This window comes from Stegostoma tigrinum, chromosome 29 (assembly GCF_030684315.1).
Source record: "Stegostoma tigrinum isolate sSteTig4 chromosome 29, sSteTig4.hap1, whole genome shotgun sequence".
In the NCBI taxonomy this organism is placed as follows: domain Eukaryota; kingdom Metazoa; phylum Chordata; class Chondrichthyes; order Orectolobiformes; family Stegostomatidae; genus Stegostoma; species Stegostoma tigrinum.
Genome location: NC_081382.1, coordinates 18,915,110 through 18,938,896, shown reverse-complemented (window position 1 = coordinate 18,938,896; position 23,787 = coordinate 18,915,110). Strand labels below are relative to the sequence as shown.

The 23,787-nt window shown below is 39.6% G+C and overlaps 1 protein-coding gene across 1 annotated transcript in view; it reads left to right on the top strand.

Annotated features, from left to right (window-relative positions):
- niban2a (niban apoptosis regulator 2a) overlaps window positions 1–23,787 on the top strand; it is a 186,377-nt gene that overhangs the window by 54,906 nt on the left and 107,684 nt on the right. Inside the window, exon 2 of the mRNA XM_048559120.2 lies at window positions 20,712–20,842. Within this exon, the coding sequence (XP_048415077.2) occupies window positions 20,712–20,842 (131 nt within the window). The remainder of the gene's footprint in view (window positions 1–20,711; window positions 20,843–23,787) is intronic.

Genomic DNA, 23,787 nt, shown 5'->3' with positions numbered 1-23,787 from the left:
AGAATTCCAAGTAAGGTGTAATGGCCCAAGGTGGACAAAGAATTTTGAAAATAATCACTAGCAATCTGTTTAATTTGTTTCATTAAACTCCAAGTCCTATTTTGCTCAGGTCAATCTGCTTTTATTTTTTTGTGGGTTTTGTTTGTACAGCCTGCATGTCATAAGATGGTTGGGAAGCTGGTTAGAGAAAGAAAAGGTGAACAAAAAGTGTTACAGATTCCTCATTTTATTAGTTTGGGGCTTGTTAAGTTTAGAGCTGTTTCTATGGATATCCTACATCTGGACAAAAGCAAATAAGGGGGAGGCCCCCAAAACTACTTTATTCCTTTTGTTTTTATTAAGTTATTGAAATTATCAGTGAGTCAATTGTACTTGTAAAGCTTTATTTCCACAAAAATATTATTGCCAAGAGAAGATGAGTGTTTATATTACAAAAGTTTTAGGACCCTTTTTTTTTGTCTTTTTGAAGACTTATCACTGTTGTACCGAAGGTACGATAGTCCAGTAGACAGCAAGATTCCGTAAATTACCTTGCAGAGACAGCTAATCTTGTTTAATGATCTTGATTGCACCAGTTTTTATCAACAAGAAAACCTGCCTGTCTTACTTTTTGAAAATGACCAGGGAGTGTTTTTAGATCCACTTTACAGGGTAGACTGTGCCCTTTCTCAACGTCTTGACACAGTCTCCTTCTGTCACTGCGGCACTCACTCAGCATAGTACAACACTGTTGTTTCGGCTAGGGTTTTTTTTAAATGTGTGAAAATCCCTGGAATGGGATTCAAGCCCTGAACTTTTTAACTGGAATAAGAAATCTCCTGCCTTAGTCATAAGTGACAAATAATGTTGGAGATTTGCAATCCTTCATACCAGTCTTGGGATTAGACCTCTGTGGCAGAATGAATTTCCTTTGGCTGATGGTTAAGTCAATTTCCTTGAAGGGTGCCAAGAATCAAACTTATTGCTGGAAATTTAAAGTAAGGCTTTTGAAATATTGAAGGGAGTGGCTTTCAAAGGGAAGGGAGTACTTGCTTGATTTTCACCGCATGGAAGAAAGTTTCTTATGCACAACTAGTTTGAAGTTGATCAGGTCAATGCAGTTTTGTTTTGAAAAAAATAAGTTCTGTCCTCATTTATCTGCTTCAAGTAATTTAACTGAATCCATGTACAAGCCCAAAAGACATTTTAAAGTACAAGTTGCCTGTGTGTTATTTTAAATTCTAAATGCTAATTGCTACTGAGTTTATAAAAATCAATGTGGTAGTATTTTGTAATAACCAGATATAACTGTAGAATATCAGTTCCACTTTGTCCTTTTCTGGAAAGCCCATTTTATGAAGGGTAGTACTGGAGCCAACTCCATACTCCATATTACATTTATTCACAGAGGATTAATGCCAACACGCACACTGCTGGAGGTTAAATTCATGTCAAAATAAACTGACCCTGAAAGTCAGAAACAAATGAAAATAGCTGAAACAACTCAATAGGTCTGTCACATCTTTGGAGAGAAATCAGAGTTCATGTTTTGGACCTTTCTTCAGAGAATGCCTTGGGTTTTTTTTTGTAACCGCGGAGAGTGCCATGTGAACTTTTGTTTTCCACATGCAAGGCTATATACAGAACTGCTTCGGTAACTGTGCATACATGAGATTTTTTCTATGAACAAAATATATTTTTGCAATTAAAGTAGTCCCCTTAATGGTTCCTGCTCTGAACTGTTGATGACCATCTTGGCTTGGCCTGGGGGCAGGCTAATTGGGGAAACTCTGTGTCTGTGCCCTGTTGCTCCCAGGTTGCTAAAGGTCAGTATGTTTGGTGTACGTCTGTGTCTGAGTCCATAATCCACCTTGTGCCCTATTGCAGGGTATTGCTATGGGCAGTATCACGCTAAATGTACCACCAATGTACCATAACTCCACTGTATCCTTTGTATACATGTTCAAATGACACCTGTAATAACATCCTCCACCTGCACGTAATTAGATTGATAAAAATGAACTTTTGGACGTTTTAATACTGGTGTGGTTGCAGGGCCTGTGAGAGCACATTGAATTCAGTGCTTGGTTATTTATGACCTTAACTGGTAAATGAGCTTCCAGCACATTGTGCAATTTCTGCAACATGCAATCCTTGCATATGCCAAATTCTTAACCTTGGTCAAGCTGTAGGGGTATTTTTGCGCGCTCAGGGAGGGTGAATTGGTTGCTAAGGCATCCTGTGATGTTTTCCAGCAGCTTGCTGGATGTCCACTTGTGTTTTTCTTTCCAGTTCGTTACTGGACTTTAGCCAGCATTTATTGCCATTCTCAATTGTCCTTGAGGTGCTGGTAAGCTGTCGCATTGAATCACTGTAGCCTTTGGAATATAAATGTTCAGGAGGGAGTTCTGGGATTTTGGCTCAAACATTGAAGAGAAAGCAAAATAGATCCAATTCAGGATGGTGCGTGATTTGGAGGATGATTGCAGCTGATGGTGTGCCATTATCCTTTGCCTTCGGCCTCATAGGTGATCGAGGTCACAGGTTTGAAAGCTGCTGTCCCGGCATATTAATGACCATCTTGTACAGGTTCAAGTCACTCCACGTGAAGTAAGGCTGAAGTCACTGGGCCCTGACAACGTTCAGGAATCTTAGTTAAAACTTGTGCTCCAGAACTAGCCAACCTCTAGTTAACATTGCAGCAGACACTTTTATTTGTTTCCTTGCATTCTTAGATCATTGCAGCGTTTTAGCTTTATGTTGATGTAACAGGTCACCATTTTTATTTATAATACTTGAAAGTATATCAGTCATTTCATGAACTTTACAGATTAACAGTGGACACGATTTTAATTGCATTATGGTTTGATCTTTCTAGTTAAGAGTCAGGCAAGAGATGAAGGGAATCTTAAAGTTAGCTGGAATTTTGATCATTTATTAAGGAAGCTGATTTATTTCTGGTGCTAGAATTCCTCAATTTATTTTAATTGAGCGAAATAGGAAGTTTTTATTCATTGACCATAGTAAGATTGTGAATTATCAATTGAAGTGTGTGGTTTTTTAATGAAACAGACCAAACCCCCTCAGCTCAGGTTCAGGAACAGGTTCTTTCTGGTTGTTATCAGACTATTGAACGTACACTAGCCTTAAATAATGTAACCTGTATGCCTCTAAGTCTTTTTGATCTGTACGCCCTGTGTTTGCTGTGATCTTCCTGCACTGCTTGTGAACAAAGCTTTTCACTGTACCCTGATACATGTGACAATAAAATCAGTCAGTCAATCAATCACAGGAGTTCTTCAGGCTGAGTGTCCCGCGCTCAACCAACTTTTGGCTGCTTTGGTAACTTTCCATCCATCTGTTCATGGTCAGAAGTGGCAGCATGGTGGCTCAGTGGTTAGCACTGCTGTCTTAAAGCACCAGGGACCAGGGTTCAATTCCACCCTTTGGCAACTGCCAGTGTAGAGTGTGTGTGTTCTCCGTGTCTGCATGGCTTTCCTCTGGGTCCTCCAGTCCAAAGATGTGCAGGTTAGGTGGATTAACCTTGGGAAATGCAGGGTTACAAGGATAAGGTAGGGAGCTTGGGTCTGGGTGGGATGCTGTCTGGATGGTCAATGTGGCATCAATGGGTCAAATGGCCTACTGCCACACTGTGGGGTTTCTATGAATTGGGAATTTTTGCTGATGACTGCACAATATTCAGCATAATTTATGACTCTCCCCCCACCCCAAGATGCTGAAGCAGTCCATGATCAAATGTAGTAAGAGCTGGACAGTATCCACGCTTGGGCTGGCACGTGACAAGTGATATTCAAGCCACACAAATGCCAGCCTATTTAACCACTGTCCTTTGATATTCAATGGTGTTGAAACACCCACAACCAACATCCTGGAGGTTAACATTGACCAGAAACTAAACTGGACTTGCCACATGAATAGTGGCTATAAGAGCAGGTCAGAGACAGGGAGTACTATGGAAAGTAGCTCACCTCTTGACTGCCCAAAGTCTATCCACGTCTACAAGACACAAGTTAGGGATGTAATGGAATACTCCCCACTTGCCTCGATGGGTGCAGCACCAACAACATTCCAAAAAGCTTTATACTATTCAGGACAAAGCAGCCCACCTGATTTGGCACCACAGCCACAAGCATACAGTCACTCCACCATTGGTGCTCAGTAGCCCCAGTGTGTAATATCTATAAAATGCATTAACAGAGATTCACCAAAGATCTTTAGATAGCACCTTCCAAACCTATGACCGCTTCATCTAGAAGGACAAGCGAAGTAAGTACATGGAAGTACTAGCACCTACAAATTCCCCTCCAAGCCACTCACCATCCTGAGTTGGAATTATACCATTGTTCCTTCACTGTTGCCAGGTCAAAATTATAGAATTTCTTCTCCAAGGGCACTGTGGGTCTGTTTACAGCACATGGACTGCAGCAGTTCAAGAAGACAGCTCACCGCCATCTACTCAAGGGCAACTAGGGATGGATAAGGCTGGCCCAGCCAGTGATGCCAACATCCTACAACCAAGTTTTGAAAAAAAAATTCTTGACTTCACATCTCAATCTGTGGATTAGGTGTTTTTTTAAAATCCATCAACTGCCTGCATCCCAAAACCAGCCCAGCTCATCCCCCTCACCACCCTCCCACCACCCTGTCCGTCCTTTCTCCCACCTATCCTCTTCTCCCACCTCAACCCCCACCCCCACCTCCTGCCTAGCAGCTGCATTCCCCCCCCCCCCCCCCACCCCCCACTTGACCTGACCAACCCTCACCCTAACTCCCCACCTACACTCCCCTTTACTGGCTCCATCCCTGCCTCCTTGATCTTTCCATCTCCTCTCCACCTATCTGCTCCTTTATCCATCTTCCATCCACCTCCCCCTCTCCCTATTTATTTCAGAATTCCCCTTTACCCATGTCTGAAGACTGGTCCAGAACATCAGCTTTCTTGCTCCTCTCCTTGGCTAACTGTGTTCATCCAGCTCTATACCTTGTTATCTTTGCAATCGATGTGTTCTGTTTTGGTTGTGTGCATCTTAGTTGTAATGAAATCTTGAGGTCTCGTTCATTGAATAGAAGGAGAAATAAATAAGAATTTTCGAACACGAGGAGGAAAAGTAGTTGGAAGCAAATTTGACAGCTTTCAAGAGACATTTGAATTCTAGGAATGACGTGTAGATGTGGCCAGAGAGTAGGAATGTAATGATTGGGTAATTCAATGAAGATTGAGGAGTACGTTGAATAGAAGAGCATCTTGGTGCAGGAATAATTGGGTGAAGGAAGATTTAAATGAGAGGGCGAGAGTATGACTCACGGGTACCACTTGGAACAGTGCAGTGTGGTGATTGTACACACGTGGAGGAGATGTGGATCTAAGTTCAAAGATTTTGAAAAACAGTAAACACAAGGGAGGGGAGGGAGGACAGCATTTTGAGACATCCATCTTTTCGATGTTACAAACTGTGTGGTTTAGTCTCTGGCTTCTAGGGATGGAAAGAAATGGGCATTTGCAAAGCTAAACAGAAGTGTCTCAGTGGAATGGTAAAACAAGATACACATTTCTCTGACAGGTTTTTCTTGCATGATCAATAGCCATGGAAGTTCCTCCTTGAATGCCTCGATTTTAAACTTCCCTCCAGCACTTCCAATAAAGGTAGAGTTACTGTATTCCCAGAGGTCCACCGCACTACACGCACTCTCCGATTGGAGAGCTGACTGGTTGCGGTTTAACCTGAGGGCCACCATGCCTCAGATGGAGAGCAAGTGTGAGGAGGTGAGGCCTGGAAGGTGACCTTGTGACAGGAGAATTGAACCTGTGCTGTTAATATCACTTAGCATTGCAAACCAGCCAACTGAGCTACCCATCTTCCAACATAACAGCAAGAAAGTTTGTACACTGCTGTTTTGAAAGATCTCATGATGGGATGACGAGAAAATCTTTTGTGATGCTAATTTAGGGACAAATTTTGACCTCGACAGTATGGATAATTTCCTTGCTGTGGTGTTCTTTTGAAATAGCGTCATTGGATCTCTGTTTACCTGGGCAAACAGATGATGTCTCGGTTTAATATTTCTTTCAGATGACACTACCAACAGCACAAAACTTCTTTTGGTGCTACACTGTAGGGCAAACTGCAGGTTTTGTTCTCAAAGCAAGAATGGGATGTTTTTACCCTGATTTTTCAGAGGCCAGTGCGCTACCAACAGAGCAACAACTACTTGACAATACGGAAGATGATTTCAGCCTTCTGCTTCTCCAGATTTAGCATGAGATTACAGTTCAAAGGGTTCACAAGTACAACCAGAAATCGAAGAGCATGGACTGTAGTTCTTGAAGTGAAATGTCCTTCATCTTGAGTTCAGCCAAATGAAGGCTGGTGCAGAGGAGGTGGAGATATAAAGCTGTATAATTGTGGCAAGTGAACGCTGTTCTTTCTGGACGTTATTCAAGTTCACCAAACACAAATGCACCATCCATTTCATTCCCATTAATGGAACAGACTGCTTCTGTTCATAACAGTCAGCAGGAGACTTTTGCAAATCCATTGTGTCTGCTGTGTAAATGAGCCCAAAAGTGAATATTGATGCACTTCTGCAGCTGGAGTCTTTCTGAATTGAGATGTTTACATCTTTCAACGTTTGTCCCCAAAAATATTCTTGTCAACATTGAAACAGGCAATCCTGAGAGAAATCATTATCTCATTGGGGGTTTACTGTACGTACTAGACTTCCACTTTGTCTGAAAAATCGGCAACTACATTTTTATTCTCAAAAGTACAATTAATTGAAATGAAATGCATATTCCCTGTGGATGAGGTGATGCATGAAATGTGTTCTTCCAGAACCAGCCAGGGAAGAAGAGATGGTTCTGCCACCACTGGGCCCATTGCATTGTCAGCTTTTCAACAAATGAAATGTTTTAAGTTCACTTTTAATTGGAGCATGTTTTGCCATTGGCACATGCTACCTGATTCGTAGGTGCTCCCTGTGTATGTGCTTGGCAAAGACTGAGTAGAGTCAGGTTCAGCTGGAGCAGGAAACCAAGCATACACATTTCGGTGAGTGAAGAACTGAAACTGGCCCATAAAAATTTATGGTAATTGGTTCAAGTAGTGGGCTTTGAAGCAATCAAGACTCGTAAGTTGATGCTAATGATTTTTTTATTCTGGTGCTTAAAGCAATCACGTTTTATTCATTCGTTGCTGTTAGCAGCACCTGTTGTTTGAGAGGAAGTAAATTGCTGATTCTATCCCTTTGCATTTTTTAATTCTGTTACAAAGGGAATATCAATTTTAAATTGGAGTCATAATTAGCTCTTTTAATAATACGAAAAATTCCACGTTGACTTCACAGTTGTTTTTTTTTCAAAATCAAGTGTTTTCTAAGGTCCAGCTATCGCAGGGGCTTTACTGTTAGTGAAAGCAGATGACTGTAATCAATTCCAGTTAATGGTATCCTGGGACCCCTTGTAAATGTTTGTTTCGAGAAATGTGAGCTTGTAATTACTTATTTTAACATGAACTGCGTGCAGAGGTGCACATGAAGAGGCTTTGTTGTTTCAAGAAGAGCTACTTATAAAATCCAATCCTGGAACTTTTTTAGAAGAGTTAATTTTCTTTTGAAAATTGTAGGTTACAAAAATCAGGCATCATCACTTTTTAAGTATTAATTCCAAATATTATTTGAATATTTGGAACCCCAAGCTTTAATAGTTTGTAAATCCATGCCTACCTGAGGATTAGCTGAGTTGTTGCTTCCTTCGTTGAAGTTTATTCTTAGGGTCTATATATTGTGAGAGCTACAAAATGATGTGTAAATCAATCTTGTGCAAGTTTGTGTGTCACTGTTGTAAAAACAAAATCTTGAAAAGAAATCCATTTTTAATCCACTGTGAATCTTCTCCCTGCTGACAGTTAGGGCCTGTTAGTTTATTAGAGCTGTCTGCAGATTAGTTAAATTGCAACTGATCTGTGCAGCATTACAACAATTAAAACTTGAGAGAGAGATTGCACCAAATGCAACAGAATGTTTGTATATTCTTGCACTTAGCCTCCGATTTTTCTCTAAGGAACCCATTGCCTTTTTATACCTACAACAATTTTATCTTGTTAAATGCAGTGAGCTTTCCAAAACAGAACCAGAAAATGCTACAATGACCCATAAATCTGCCCTCCTTTTGTGTATGTTCAATGTGCCCAAAGGTCAAAGTGCCTGAGTTGAAAAATTGATTTCATGCTGCAGTTCAGAATTGAAGTACTTAATCGTGCTTGACTGTTAACTGCAGTGCTGAGGAAGTGCTATATTGCCTGTGCCACCTTTCAGCTATGAAATCAACCTGGAGACCATCTGCTTTCTATGTAGACTAACAATTATACATTTCCTTTTGAAAGCTGGTATCCTATCACCACATCACCCTTTTATTTACGTGCGCTTAGTACATGACATTGATCCAGCTAGCTCACAGCCAGCTCTTAGAGTGAGCAGCACTCCTGACACTCCTGTTTATATCTGTCAGCCAAGACTCCCTGATAGGACCAGGTTTATAGCCCCAGTCAGGAAACACTTAATCTATTAGATCCACCTGCTGACCTTGTTCTAATCTTTTCAATTTACTTTGCTAGTCAGTTTGTGGACCTTGATGTATAGAATTGGTTGCTCTGGAAAAGGGTCAGCATTCATTTTAATTGTTCAGTGTTCTGAGTGGCGGATGGGGGTCTGGATATATGATTTGCTGCATAATCAATTAACTGAAGCCTAATTCAAGTTGTTCCAAGTTTGAAATTTTCAGGCACCTCTACATTCCAGTTTTTCTATTTGAGAAGCAGCCACCTCAAGATAAAAGAAGGTACTGTTTTAAACAAACACAGCCAGCTTGGGTTTTAAGGAAAAAGTATTAAGTTGTGGAATGCTTTTGACATTGGGTTGCAGCTGCTATTACTGCAAATAGTCCAGTGAATAAACCTGATATACGCTGACATGCTTTGGTTCATAAACATTGTCAATATTTTCTGAATGCTCTCCAATGCTGGCCATGATAAAATTTGCCTTCAGAACTGAGATAATCAGTCAAATTACATTGTAGCTTTGAAGTAGTTCAGAGGCTAAGTACTCTTTTTCAATGGCTTTCTTTGCAAACCTTTCAAGTTATAATTCTTTGAATTAATAGGCTGTAACCAGTAGGATTCTGTCTAACTCCAGAATTAGAGTTGGCTGCAAGTATATAGTAGCTGGGACTGAAAAAGTAACCAGTTTGCTTCCAGTCCTCGAATTTCCAATGTTACAATTCTACTTGCACAGCCCGGCCTTTGAGAAACCAAGACATTAAATTGAACAGTCAGCTTCTTCATGTGAACAAAGACAAGTTAGCTGGCTCTCAGTGCAATTCAGCTGAAATCTACCAGTCTTGAGAGAAGAGATTTTATTAATTACAATTGCTTTTATTTGATCGCTGGATGTGATGGCAAGATCAGCATTCATTATGTATCACTTTTTAGCATTCAGAATCCGGCTGCCACCTTGAGCCACTGCAGTCCGTGTGCTGTCAAGGAGGATATTCCACCATTTTATAACCAGTAATGTGGAAGGAGCGGAAATACTTCTAAGTCAGAATGCTGATGTGATTTGGATGGGAGCTTTCATTTAATGTTGACTGGGCCTGCTCCCCTTGTCCTTCATGGAGATAAAATTCTTTGGTGTAGTCAGAAGCACTTTTCAAACATTAATGTGTTTAAAAAGCATTCTATCTGTGTGTATGATGACTTGGTACAGCGACTGCTGTGCCCAGGACTGTAAGAAACTTCAAAGTTGTGAACACAGCTCAGAAGATCATCAAGCCAACATCCCATGGACTCCATCTGCACTTGTCATTTGCTGCAGAAAGGCAGCCGAAGTCAGACACTTGCCACCTGATTATATTTTCCAACCTTTTCCATCAGGCAGAAGATAGAAGCTTAAACACACATGCCAAGAGATTCGAGAACAGCTTCCCCTGTGTTGTTAGGCTGCTGAATGGAGCTCTCTGATGTCAAATCTAATGTTGCTCTTGTTTTGTGCACCTCCTGTGCAACTATAACCTTATACCTTGCTGTGTGTAAGCAGCCTATGTATGCCCTTGTTTGCTATGATCTGCTTAAACTGCACACAAAACAGAACTTCCCCTGTGCTTAAGTGCATACGACAGCAATAAATCAAATCAGATAACTGGAGGAACTAGAGTTAGTGGCGGTGTCCCTGCCTCTGAGCCAGGAATCTGTGGTTCAAGTCCCACCTGCTCCAGAGGTAGTAATAACATATCTGAAAAGGTTTATTATAGAAAATCGCCACAATCCTGGTTTATGATCAGTAGCTTGACTGACTGCTTGGAGCTATGCTGCTGCCTATGACAGGAAAACAGCCAGTTTTATTTCCTGCAGTGGTCAAAGTTATTTTTCAGGCTGGTAACTTCCTTTAAAGGAAGTTGGTAGCAGACACATAACATGCTGCAAAAAGTGGGACTCTGAAGATGAACAAAAATGCTAAAATATACGCTGATTTTAAATGCACTTCTTGACTCCTTTGACTGCTGCGAAACCTGTCAGTGTAGAATGACTGATTCGAGATGCTACTGCAATAGAGGGCAACAGAGATCCAGGATAAATCCTCGTTTCATCTGCCTAAGCATTTTATTTTGCTAGCATTTGTCAAAATGTTTACAAAAAACCTGTTAGTATTCAAAGGTATGATTTTCTTTCAGCTTCCTTCCTAGGCTGTGTAGCCCAGTTACCAATAGTACTGATATTTTTGATCTTTGTCCTAGAGAGAACTTACTTTGTTTTGACTCTTGATTAAAATGCAATGTGGCTAAATGCTTTCTGTCCAGTTAAATGGGCATGGCACAGTTTCTTCTGGCAGAGCTGAGGTCTAACATGATTTCTAATGAGGATATTTGGTCTCTCTTTCTTCAAAGAGCACTTACTTTCAAGTTAATGACTCCACCCACCATGTTAACATACAACATTCCAATGCTAGCTCTTGCAACATCTGTTTGAGTACAGGAAAGGGATGCTTGGTCCCTAATCTGGTTTCTCTGAAATCATGGGGGCATATTAAATCATCACTCACAAGTTAACTACACATGCTAAAATGACGAATTGAGGAAGACTAACTTAGTCACTGTTCACAGATGAGATCACTAATATATTTTTAGCAATGAACAATTCTTGGGATGTGCTTCACTCATACAGATGTCGCTGCTCAAGAATAAATGAGTTAAAATCTAGCTTGCAGCACTGGCAGAAAATTTGAGAAACTTTTGATCTGGCTGTGTAAACAACCAAAGGTAATTTTGAGGATTATGGTCCATTAAGTAAAAGCTATTATTGTACAGTGTTATACCATCATTAGTAAAGGCTTTCACATCATGTTACCTAATTTAAAAAAAATTCATTGTCTGTTTAAGTACACAATGGAGGACCATGAATAGGCCACTTGGCTAATCGAGCCTCTTCTGCCATTTAAATAGGATCCTGACTGATCTGATTTGCTATCTTGCTTGTCCCCCATAAACTTGTGCTCCTTTTGTCAATTAATAATCTGTACAGTTCTACCTTTAATACATTCAGTGATTTCAGCCCAAATTTCAGTGCTGAAGAGAATTCTGAAAGCTAAAGATCCTCCCAAAGGAAGAACTTTCTCATTTCCAAAGTAAACGGGAGACTCATTATTTGTAAATTCTGGCCCCTAGTTTTAAAATATCTATAAGGGTAAGCACTTACTTTGTGAAACCCTCTCAAGCTTGTATTTCAATAAGGTTGCCTCTCATTCTACATCTTTCCTAATCCCAATTGTCAATGAATGAAACAGTGTAAGCTAAGCGCTACGATCCTTGAAATGTGAAGTGAAATGCAGAACGTAGCAAAAAAGCACAGCAATTCATGCAGGTTATGTAGTGTTAATGCTTCAGTTCCATTACCTTTAAAGACCTGTTGCTGGCAAAACACTTTGACTCTTAGTTCTCCAAAGTTGCTTAGTAGTGGACTGCGGGATTTCTGATGGCCTCCTCTGGTCGGAGTGAGCACGAGTCTCACTGGCCTTCAATGTAGCCTGCACTCCCAGTGCAGTGGCTTTTGTTAACCTATGCTAAGGGAGGCATGCCTAATTTAGATTAATGGTGGAGTAAGGGATGGAGGTGCTTTCTTACATAATCAGTTAAAATATGCGGAAACAGTTTGAGATTATCTGATCAGCCTAAAATTAGCTGTGCACTAGATTGCAAACAACTTGATTTGGTTTTCAGTTAACTGAAGTAGGTGAAAACCAGATGACTGATCAAGCCTGCCTAGATCATCTTGGCTACAATTGGCTTAATGCTGCTTTTATTCCCTTTTTCCTCCACCATAACCAAGTTCCTGATTGGGGAAATTACAGAATCTTGACATTTGGAAGATTCCCCTTCTATCTACTGAAGTGCTCAAAGATTTTTTTTTACATTTTATTTAAAATATTGTTTAAAATCTGACTGTTTACCTGCTTGACTCATACTGCTGCAGAGCAGGAATTTGACTTTGGATAAAGTTTTCTTATATTTGAAAAGCGCATGATTTTTTTTTCCTTGCAGCCGTAAGATGCAAACAGTAAAAGCATTGATTCCAGTTAATGAGCTTGCTTTCAGAAAAATCAAGCAGGCAGACTGAGAAATGTTTGTTTGTAAATGTCCTTCTGTGTTTAAAATTCCATATATCAGAAAAGGATAAATAATTGTACAAAACGCAACACAAAATGTGAATTGTGACTGTGTTCTTCGACATAACGTACCTTGTGAAGAAGCTAGGAAGGAGGATTTTTTTTCCATCCTCAAGAAACGCCAATGTTTGTTTTGTTCTTATTCAGGTCAAGTTTGATGGCTTAGTACGTTTGGAAAATATCAAGTCATTGCTTCTCATTTTGAAGCTGATGCTGATTTTTGATTTTGATTGTACTGATTCAGAAATTTTAATAAATGGCTCAACAAAACCTTTTGGCAAGATTTCTCAAGCTCAATTTAAGTTCAATGAGAAGGAATAGACAATTTGTGGATCATTTGAACTTGGATGCCTAGCTGTCAGACACGAGCCGCTATAATGTAAGGCTTTGCACGTGCAAAGCAGTGTTATTGGCCTCAGCCTTGGAGCTGTGTTTGTGTACATTTGTATGACCAAGCTCGACAAAGAAAAGAGCTGAAGTAAGTTGCCATCTGTCTGTGTATTTATGTCACTATGAAGACAAGTGCCACGGTGATTGTTTCGTATTCTGTACTGTTGGTCAAGTTGAATCTACACTTCTCTCTTTTTGGCTAACTGAGTGGGAGATCTACATCATGTATGTCTTCTCTTGTTTAAAAATTATTATCCTAGAGGGAAACAAGATTGAACTTGGCTTGAGTTTGTTTTCGTGGTATGTACCGTCCTTCAATATTTCAACGTGACAGTTACTGAGGCTGGAGTGATCCCATCACCAAGCATCAAGATCTCACCAGCTTTGGTGAAACAATGGAAAGCTATACTTTAAACATGTGACATGTTATTGCACATGCAGCACACAAAAAAAACCTTATCCTCACCAAACATGTTCTGCTCACAGTGGCAGATCAAACAGATATATTGAATGAATGTGTGGCATTCGCATCTGAATCCCATTCTCCACCTCACTGTAAGATCTCTGGAAGGGCTCTGTTGTGGCACAGTGGTAATGTCCCTATCTATGGACAAGGAGGGTTAGTGTCAGGTCCCACCTTTAGCAGAGATGTCATAATATCTCTGAACGGTTTGATTTAGTAAAATAGGTTAATTTTTAAAAAAATTTAACTTTGCTTTCCTCTGGAGTGAGATGCTGTCAAGTCTTCAATTGTTACCCACTGTCGGTTGCCATGAAGAATTGGTGATGGTCTAAAATCTTTGCTGCGATGGTGCTCCCGTGGCAAATATAAAGGAAAACATTGTGTCCCTTTTTACTGTTCCCCTTGGTTTAACACTTCCATGCTTTCTTGACTAGCTTCCCATGTAATATATTCCATGAATATTGGGTCATCCAAAAATCTGCCATGTCACATCAAGTCCCAATCCTTATCTATGATCCTTGATTAAGCAAAGCATCTGTTTTTAAAAGAAAAGCTTGTCCTCATTTTCAGATTCCTCCATGATTTTCCCCTCCCTATTTCTTGAACGTTCTCTGGTACTAAACTCTGTCTCATCTGCAATCCTCCAATTATTTTCCCTTCAGCACCCTTTTTTTAAAATTTGCTCTGGTTCAATTGCATGCCTTTCAGCTGTCAAGTCCCCAGTATCTAGGATTCTCTCCCAAGTCATAACTACCTGTCTATCAAGTTTTGTTTCCACCTCCTAAAGCTCTTCTGAAAACCTACCTCTAGTTTATTCCTTCTATTTTCTGCCCATTTTAATTCTCAATCTGTGCTATATGCTGTCCCGCACTGGTGTTCCCCTTACCCATCCTGCTTTTTCCCATGCTCAAAAGAAACTTTTCAAGATTGTCAAGCGTCACTTCCCTTTCGTAGATCCATACTGACACTGTCAAATTTTACCACTTTGTATCTGTTTTCAGCTAACACCTCCTTCATAATAGTAGGGAAATGCTCGACACTGATGCCAGGCTGAGGGGTTTACAGTTACCCACTTTCTTTCTTGCTGCTTTCTTAGATAGTATGATGTTTGCTACCTTTTGTTCTGTGGAAGCCATTCCAGAACTTGTACACTTTTTGGAGTTGGGATTCATTGTCTCTATAGTTACTGCTTCCAGGATGTAAGTCATCAGGCTCAAATGATTTCTCAACATTCAGTCCCATTTAATTTCTTCAATATTATCTTTTCAATAATTACTCTTTCTTATTTTTGAGTTCCTTAGTTCTGTGGTATTCCTAGGCAATTTTTTTATTATCTCTGCTATTAAGACAAAATGTTTTAGTTTCTCTTCATTCTCTTATTCCTTATTACAAATGCAGACATAAGAATATATAATGGACCTACCTTTGTTAATCTCTATTTTTTCATAAGCTTTCACAGCTTGTTTTATGCTTTCTGCAGTTTACTTACATATTTGATTTCCTCCTTGTCAAATTGTTAGTCCTTTGAATTCAAAGATGCTCCCACTTGTCAAAATGCTATTACTTTGGGGCAACTTTACCTTAACAGTATTGGGCAGCAATAGTTGGACTGTTATTCCTGTTGAATGTTTATGGCTCAAAGCAATGTAAATTTATTTTGAACAGTGTATTAATTCTTTTAAATGCTAGGCATTATCTGTCTACTGTTGTTATTTTTAACATATTTGCCAATCTAGGACAGCCAATTTATCTCACCTTTTATAGTTTCTTTTGATTAGCTTTAAGACTGTGTAGTTTCGGATTGAGCTAGATCACTGTAGCTGAGCCATAAAGGAAGTCCAAGGTTGAGCCCTGGTCTGTGCTGACTTGTCTGATTTGTGACAGCAGAGGCTGCAAAACCCTAGAGTTGAGGAAGTTTCGATCAAGCAAGCAATTCCTAATGATTGTACAGTAATTTCTATTGGAAGTACATGTGTAACTTGAATATTGTAACTAAGCCCTGTTTTACCAATGTGCTAATGTTTGGGTAAATAGTAGCAGATTGGATTTACGAAGGCAGAACACTGAACAACTTGTATCAGAGTTGGGTGTTTTGTTCTCATTCATATACCTACTGTTGCTTGAGGAATCACGATAACTGGCAACATTTGCCGAATCATAGAAACCTCCTGGTTAGCCCCCTTTTTAAAAAAGGTCCTTGAGTCCATTCTAGTGCCATTATCTGCCTGTTTTCTGGAAGAATGTGAACATGTAGAGAATTCAGTCTTGGGAAGTATCCTTGTTTCCTGCCAAAATGCCCAGTCTTAGTTGCCGGTGTAGTTTTTTCCTGCACTTTGCAGTTGCTCCGGGGTTTGACCTCTGCATTTGTCGCAGCAGCGGACGGCTGGCCAGACGGATAGTTCGGTAGTCATCAAATCTGCAATTTGTTTCAAGCGGAGTGTTAGAATTCTCTAGGCTAATATTTTCTTAAACGAAGTGGGTAAGTACTTGGAATACAAAGGTATTCTAGACTTTACTCCTCTTGAGATTTGGCAGAGACTGTGAGAATTACTGCCTCGCTAACTAGGATCAGAAATCCTTTGCAGCTCCAATGTTTTTGGCAGTGCTTTCTAGGAAGAAAAAGCTTAATGAGCAAATAAATTATCAGACTGAATTAAATAAACAATCATCCTGGTTCAGATTTTTGGAATTCAAGGCCAGTCACTGCTATATTGGGGAAAAAGACAGTCTTTCCCCTCCATTTGTTTTTAAATCAGCCAATGATTTGGAAACAGTAATGCCAAATACAGTAATATGATTATATGCTAGTATTTGCAATTCTTTTTGTGTACGTAGAATTAAAAACACAATTTTTTTTTAGACTCCCACTTGTTCACAAGTACAAAAATGCAGACTTTTTGGTTCAGGACATCACAGAACTTTGAGGACGTTTTTGTATTTTTCACTTCAATTTGAAATGTGGAATGCCTAACGAAGCCAATGAAACATTCATTGTCATTTCTTCTGTGACTGCTGACATCCATATTAGTGACTGCTGAGGCAAAATTAGACTTGAAAATAAAGTCGGAAAAACTTACAAGACTGTATATTGATGGCTTGTTTTGAAAATGGGTGGTGACAGTCAAGGCTCAAATTCGTATGTTTATTTTTAAGTATAAACACACATTTGTAAACTATTCCACAGATTGCCTTGGATCGGTGCACTGAAATCAGCCCAGCATATCCGGCTGCGAATTTCTCCGGCAGTTTCTGTTTTTGTTTTAAGCATATCCTTTTGCATTGAGCACCCTCTGTCTTATAACTTGCTGTTGAAGAACACTGATACATGTCACTAATAATAGATTGTTAATTCTGCATTTAGTGTGGTCATGCATTAATAAGTTTTTTGAGCTTTGGTATATACATTGTAAGCTCTTAACTAAAGTTTGTTTTTTGTTTGCGCCAAGACTGAGGTGCGGATTGAAAACTGGCTGAACAGGAATGCCAGGTTCTAAAAATTAGGCGGCTAGCCAGAGAGGGCAGTTTCTTCTTTAGTTTAATGCATGCCATTGTCGAAAATATGCCACACAAAGGATGCAGTAAGGTCAGTGCACATCAGCTGGTTGATCTGCCAGACTGCTCAGTATACAGCACAAAAATGCTTATTGTGAGCAGTTTGAAAGAATAAAATGAACCGACTGGCTGGTGAAATTGTCAGAGCAGTGAATTGCAGCAGCATTGTTCTCTTCACATCATCTGTCTGTGGCAGTTGGGTATCTTCCTTTTCACTCTCTGGTCAAGTTTAACTTGTTCATTTCCCAGTATCAGCTCCCAAATATGTTTGTGCAACTGGAGGTGTATTTCAGGATTGCTTTCTCATGTATTGTCAATTTCATAATGCAGCTTGTGTATATTAAATTTGAATAAAAAATCTGGATGCTTGCAGTCATGTAATTTCATGGTTTTACTTTTAAAAGTAAGTTTGCAAGAATTTTAACAGACATTTAGCTATCTACATTTATGTTTCATTCCCCTTCAATCACTACCTTCTGATTTGTTTCAGTCAACAAGTTTGAAACAGGCTGCTGCATTGTCTCTGTCACAATTGGTCTGAGGTGACGTCAATTTCCACTGTAGTTTCTCAGCTAGTGTATCACCATAGGGAAAGGATAAGATGTTAAAATTGCCTCTCTGTAGCTGACCAACTAGGCCCTCAGTTAATGAGCTTTCTTTTTGGTGGAACTGAAAACCTAAGTTTTTTTTTAAAAAAAACATCTATAGCCACTCCTGTAATGTCATTTTTAAATGATTACAGTCTACATTACTTCCTCTTTCGTGAGTAAAGACTCGCCTCAAATTTTCAACACAATTCATTTGTCTTGTTGCCATGAAACTGACTATGCAAATTCAGAATTCATTAAAAGTTGGCAATGGATAAGTTTCAGTCTATACTAATATTCCTAACTTTTAGCCACAACCTGCCAAATGTGTTACAGGAAACTGCAGTGAAGAGCTCCAGGAGAAGAGTCAACAGATGACATTATAACAGTATTGCTTTATTAGTAACATTCCTAAGGGAATTGTAAATATTTGGAAATTAATGAATTGCAGGGTTATAGGAATCTTTGGATAGTTCTTTGTAATAGCCAGTGTTGTAAAATGAACTGAATGATCTCCTTTTGAGTTGTCAAATTGTACAAAAATTTCTAATGATCCACGTGACGGCATTAATCTCGACCATATTGCACTCCAGGGTAGCTACATTTTCTGTCCAGTTTTTTTTATATTATTTCACTCACCACCACCTGTTGTTCTGCTATACCTCACCATTTGGAAAAATCAAATTCCTTCTGAAAATTGAGCTATACAAGGTTGCAATCAGAACAAAGAAAATCTGGCTGTGATTTATTGCAGTAACTGAATTACTTGTTCATTTTTTTGGTTTGAATTTCTCACTTCTCAAGATCTGAATTAAAAGATAGGCTTGTAACTTAATCACCCAATATCCTATTATGCATATTGAATGGTAATCTTCAGATTTTGTTACAATATTTGACACTGGTTTGTTATTCAACCTCTTCCTTTCCTGGAGATAGCGACCTTTTAAGAGGATGGGAACTAGGAAGGTGTTCAAATTGCATTGGTACAGCATGACTGAACTTGTCAGATTGGTGTAACTAAACAGCATAATGCATATGACCAAGAAATAACAACAAAGGCTGCATTTGTGCTCCGTTACAGTTCTAAAACACTCCCATACAGATCCTAGGTAAGGAACACTGTGTATTCTGCCAACTTCAGTAAACGGCCAACACTTGGAAACAGCTAGTAGCGTGTAGAAGACTGCATCTAGAATTCTACTTGCACTTAACGTTTATATTGTTCTTGTGTTGATGAAACAAATTGAAGGATAAAGCTGAGGGAGTGCATTAGAAAAATGCTAATCGTTCATTCACCAACTTGATTACTCATCTCGTGGCATTGAAATTTGCTGGTTAGACTAAGTGGAAGTGCTATTCTGCATTAAAAATACACTGAGGAGGACTGGCTTGAAGATTGTGTCTTTTAAAAATAAAATTGGCCGTCTCGCTGACTGAGCTATTAAAAGGCTACAAATCATGTCCAGCTTGTTTTCTTTGAAAATAGTTCTTTTTAAACATTAGATTTGACTGGTATGAAGCCAAATCCAAACTTTCTTTCCAACTGTTTTAAAGTTTTTTTTTGTGTGGATCAAAAATGATGACCCAACAGTTCATCAGTGTCATTTCTCCAGTTTTCTGGTTGTGAGGAAAGTGGCATGGGATGTGCATGGTTGATCATATTCAGGCTTTCACTGGTGTGCAATATCTAATTAGACAGTGAAGTTGCTATAGGGCTGCTGCTCGTGTGTGTGTGTGAGAGAGAGAGAGAGAGAGAGAGAGAGAGAGAGAGAGAGACCGAGAGACTAGTCATTTAATCTGAGGCAAGGGGAGAGGCTGAGAAGCAGAGTCCTTCATGATAACCTGGTGATGGGAATTGAACCCATGCTGTTAGCATTGTACTGCTTCACAAACCAACTGCTCAGCCAACTGAGCTAAACTGATGTCCCAATAGAAGACAGTAGTCCTAAGGAACAGGCAATTTTCTTTGAGCATTGTCACACTGTAAAGGAACTAAGAACAATTCACTATCGAGCAAGAGTTTGGAGAAACTATTGCAATTCCACTTAGTTTGCAATTTGTTTGCAGTTTCACAACTCTATAGTTCCAAAATCATATCAGGGCAATTTTTATTCTGGCACCTGAACTCCAAGTAACTGTCAGCACCCTATGAAAGGTTTGGGCCCATTCTCACGTGCACCCTGCATGCTTCCAAGTCTGAATTTAGATCCGAATTAAAATAAAACAACAAATTGCAGAAGCTGGAAATGGAGTAAACTCTGCATTCTCTCCACTGATTTCTGTCCAACCTGCTGAATTTCTCCAGCAATGTTTTATTTTTGTTTTAGATTGGAATCCTTTGGTCTGTATATTTTCACTAATTATTAATTGCGCTCTGCATCATGCTGCAGACAGTTTTTCCTAGCTGTTTCTTAAAATCCACCCTCAATTGTATGATGCATTGGGCCTGAATGTTTGTTGTCCATATCAATAATATTCCTGAAATCTACAAGTTTTTTTTATTTTTGCTGAACTTGACTGGATTGCCATTCATTGTAATAATCACTGCAGAACACAATGATGGGCCATAATAATCCGGGTGATGACAAAGGGAAACAAAGAAATTCAGTTCTAACAATAGCCGTGTGCAACATCTGTGAGTTCCACTCATTTTTCTCTTCAAAAGAAAGTGAACTACTTTTTGTGTAAGAGAGATAATGGGAACTGCAGATGCTGGAGATTCCAAGATAATAAAATGTGAGGCTGGACGAACACAGCAAGCCAAGCAGCATCTCAGGAGCTCTCTGATGAGGGGTCTAGGCCCGAAACGTCAGCTTTTGTGCTCCTGAGATGCTGCTTGGCCTGCTGTGTTCGTCCAGCCTCACATTTTATTATACTTTTTGTGTAATTTTGTTTTAAAGAATAAGTTCCAAACATTTGAAGTTTTAGTTTGAACAATTTATTTGCATGTGTGGGTGAATTACATTGTTTCCAACTGGACTCAGTTTTGTATCACTTTTCCTTTTTAGAAAGAACTGGGAAGATTCTGGATGAGTTTTTCCAATTCTATGAGGAGCAATATCCATTAGCTCTCTTCAATAAGATCCGGTATGAGGTTGAAGAAAATGGTGGGCCGCAACCTCAACTTCTTCAAAGAAAGGCAAGTAAAATGAATCTTTTTCTTTGACCCCCTTCCTTAAGACTGAAATTTATAGGTGCCCAAGCGATAGGCAGGGGACAATGAGCTACATGCACTGATGTAGAGAAGATCTGGTCAGGGGTGAAGAACTAAAAGTGGACTTGGGGTTTCTAGATAATACAATTTTTGTAGCTGGGAGGACATGTTACGTTGTATTTATTCTGATCTTTGAAAGAGAAGGAACACCATAGTTACGTCCAGAACAATATTGAGAGTGGTGAAGGTTTAATGTCTCATGTTACACCTAATTGGCTGAAATGTGCAATTTGAATAATACAACGTTAATGCTGTAACACGATCACTGACCTTTTAAACATCCTATCGTCTGACAGAAGTCCAGTGGTACAGAATCCAAATCACTGCTCACACACAATCCAGTCAGATATCTGTGAGGAGACAGTAAACAAATAAGCAGGGAACAATATCCGTGAAACCTTATTTATTGTCACATGTTACCTCTCATCCTTTAATCCACAACTGCACATTTAGGTCTTTTGGTGCTAATGGCCTATTTCATGTACTGAGGAGGCTATTTTGAGTTTGTATACATGTGTAGAGTGTTGGGATGTAGTCATGTCCTGTAGTTATCCAGTTAATCAAAGGTGGTGATAAATATACAAAATAGGCCATAAACACGTTGAGCTTGCTTTACAATTCAATATCAGAGCATCCCATACACCTACCCATTGTTCCATGTTATAGTCCCACTTCATGTCTGAAAATCCAGGCACCAATGTTACTGGTGGATGGGTCGATATAACTTTTTTTTCAGGGAACTAATTCTCATTTATCCTTGGAAATTTAACTTTTCATATTGCTTCTTTCATAATTCTTCAGTTGCCGCGGTTACTTTGTGCTAGGAGATATTGAATTTTTAAATATTAAAAACTGATTAGTTGTTTGTTTTTAAAAGAATCTGGGATGTTAAATGGAACTCCCTGTATTCTAAGTACTGCAGAATTGACATGCTTGTTTGGTTACAGTGATCTGAATTGTTTTGAGACACAACAGAAGTGATTGTAATTGGGTTAACTTTGAAGTAAAATTCATCAGAATGGTAACATTGTGAGACTCGGCCACTGGGAAAGAAGGATCCTTTTATGTTTCGATGTCAACCTTCAGTCAGTTTAGTGTAAGTCAGAAGGTTGTGGTTTTGAGGCCCACTGTATGATTCTGACCTCTCAATCAGGAAGAGGTGTTGAATTCAGAGGCCCCTGTGCTTTTGATGAGTCAACATTGAAGTTGTTGTCTCCCCTTCCTTTTCAATCCAAGGATTTGAACATCTCACGGTACTGTGTTTAAAAAAAGTGTTTCTTTTGACTTTTATCTGGTACTTAACTTCGAACATCACCAACATGACTGCAACAGATAAATACTGTGGCTCTACCCCTACCCCTCAGACACCCGCACGGATATCAGCACGCATGATATAATCAGTAGAAGACAGAAACTCCTGCTTCTCGATAGCTTACAGATGTACAGCACCATCCAAGACTGCCTATTTGTGGCTTTGGGTGTAAGACAAAATGTTTGTCCAACTAACTGCCTTGCCACCAGAATGGCATCCATTTGGTAGCTGACGGAGTGTTTTCAAGAAGCACAGGACTGATGCTCTGTGTACTGCCTGAAAGAGCAGATTGTGTAGCAGTGATTTTTCATCAGAAATTTAGGTGACTAGCAAAGAACAACTTCCCTGGACTGACCTATCCCCTCCCTACCTCCCCACCTACACTCTCTCCACCTATCTTCTTTACTCTCCATCTTCGGTCCGCCTCCCCCCCTCTCCCTATTTATTCCAGTTCCCTCCCCCCATCCCCCTCTCTGATGAAGGCTCTAGGCCCGAAACGTCAGCTTTTGTGCTCCTGAGATGCTGCTTGGCCTGCTGTGTTCATCCAGCCTCACATTTTATTATCTTGGAATCTCCAGCATCTGCAGTTCCCATTATCTCTAACAGCTTGTAATAATCACACAACTGAAGTAAACCTTTGTCTGTATAATACTTTGCACTGAATACAGAATGAGTACTCCTCACCTTCCTGTCGTGAATATTCAGTTGTTTCACACTGTGTTGAACTGTCATTCAACCTGACTGTGTGGTTGCAGAAAGACTTTACTGGTTCCAGGCCACATCATTAGCAGGAGACGCTGGTGAAACATGATAGTGAGCTGGATTACAGGTGACATTTTTGCTCTATTATTGCAATCGGGGGACAGTTGGATTTGATGCAGTTTTGATTATAGAGGTTGTGAATCGGTCTTCTTTAAAAGCATTGTGCTTTTGTCAAATTTCAAAAAGCAAGACTTACATTTATATAGTGCCTTTCATGACCATGGGTCAACGTGGTGTATGTGAAGGTACTGAATGGAAGATTTGGTATTTCAAACAATTTCTTGGGGAGGTTTGCCGCAGTTGCTCAATGTGCACACATGAAAACTTGGAACAAAAATTTGCTCACGTAAACAAGCCCCTGCAAAATCATATTTCTTTAAAAAGTCCAGGCTTTTTTATTTTAAAAAACTGTGGAATGTTTTGCTTGTCAATATTTGACATCTGGAAATTGAATTAAGCTGCTGTTAATGTAATGTCAACAATATCTGGCACTTAAAAAGTTAAGTCCTTGAAGGAGTCACTGACTCCGCAGCATGCACTGGACTCCTGTGAGCAGCAGCAGGAAAGAGGTCACATGAGAGAGCACATCTTGACCCTGCTCATACCCAGTTAATTGAAAGTAACGGTTTCTTGCCTCTAACACTGTTCGTTTTTTTAGTCAACAATGTTGTGAACAGTTACAGCACTTTACACAAGCACGTCAGTAGATCTCTGACCTGGGTACCCCTATTAATCCCCTACTTGCTCACCATCCCAAACACTTGCTCCACAGACGAAACACTGCCCAATTAATGTG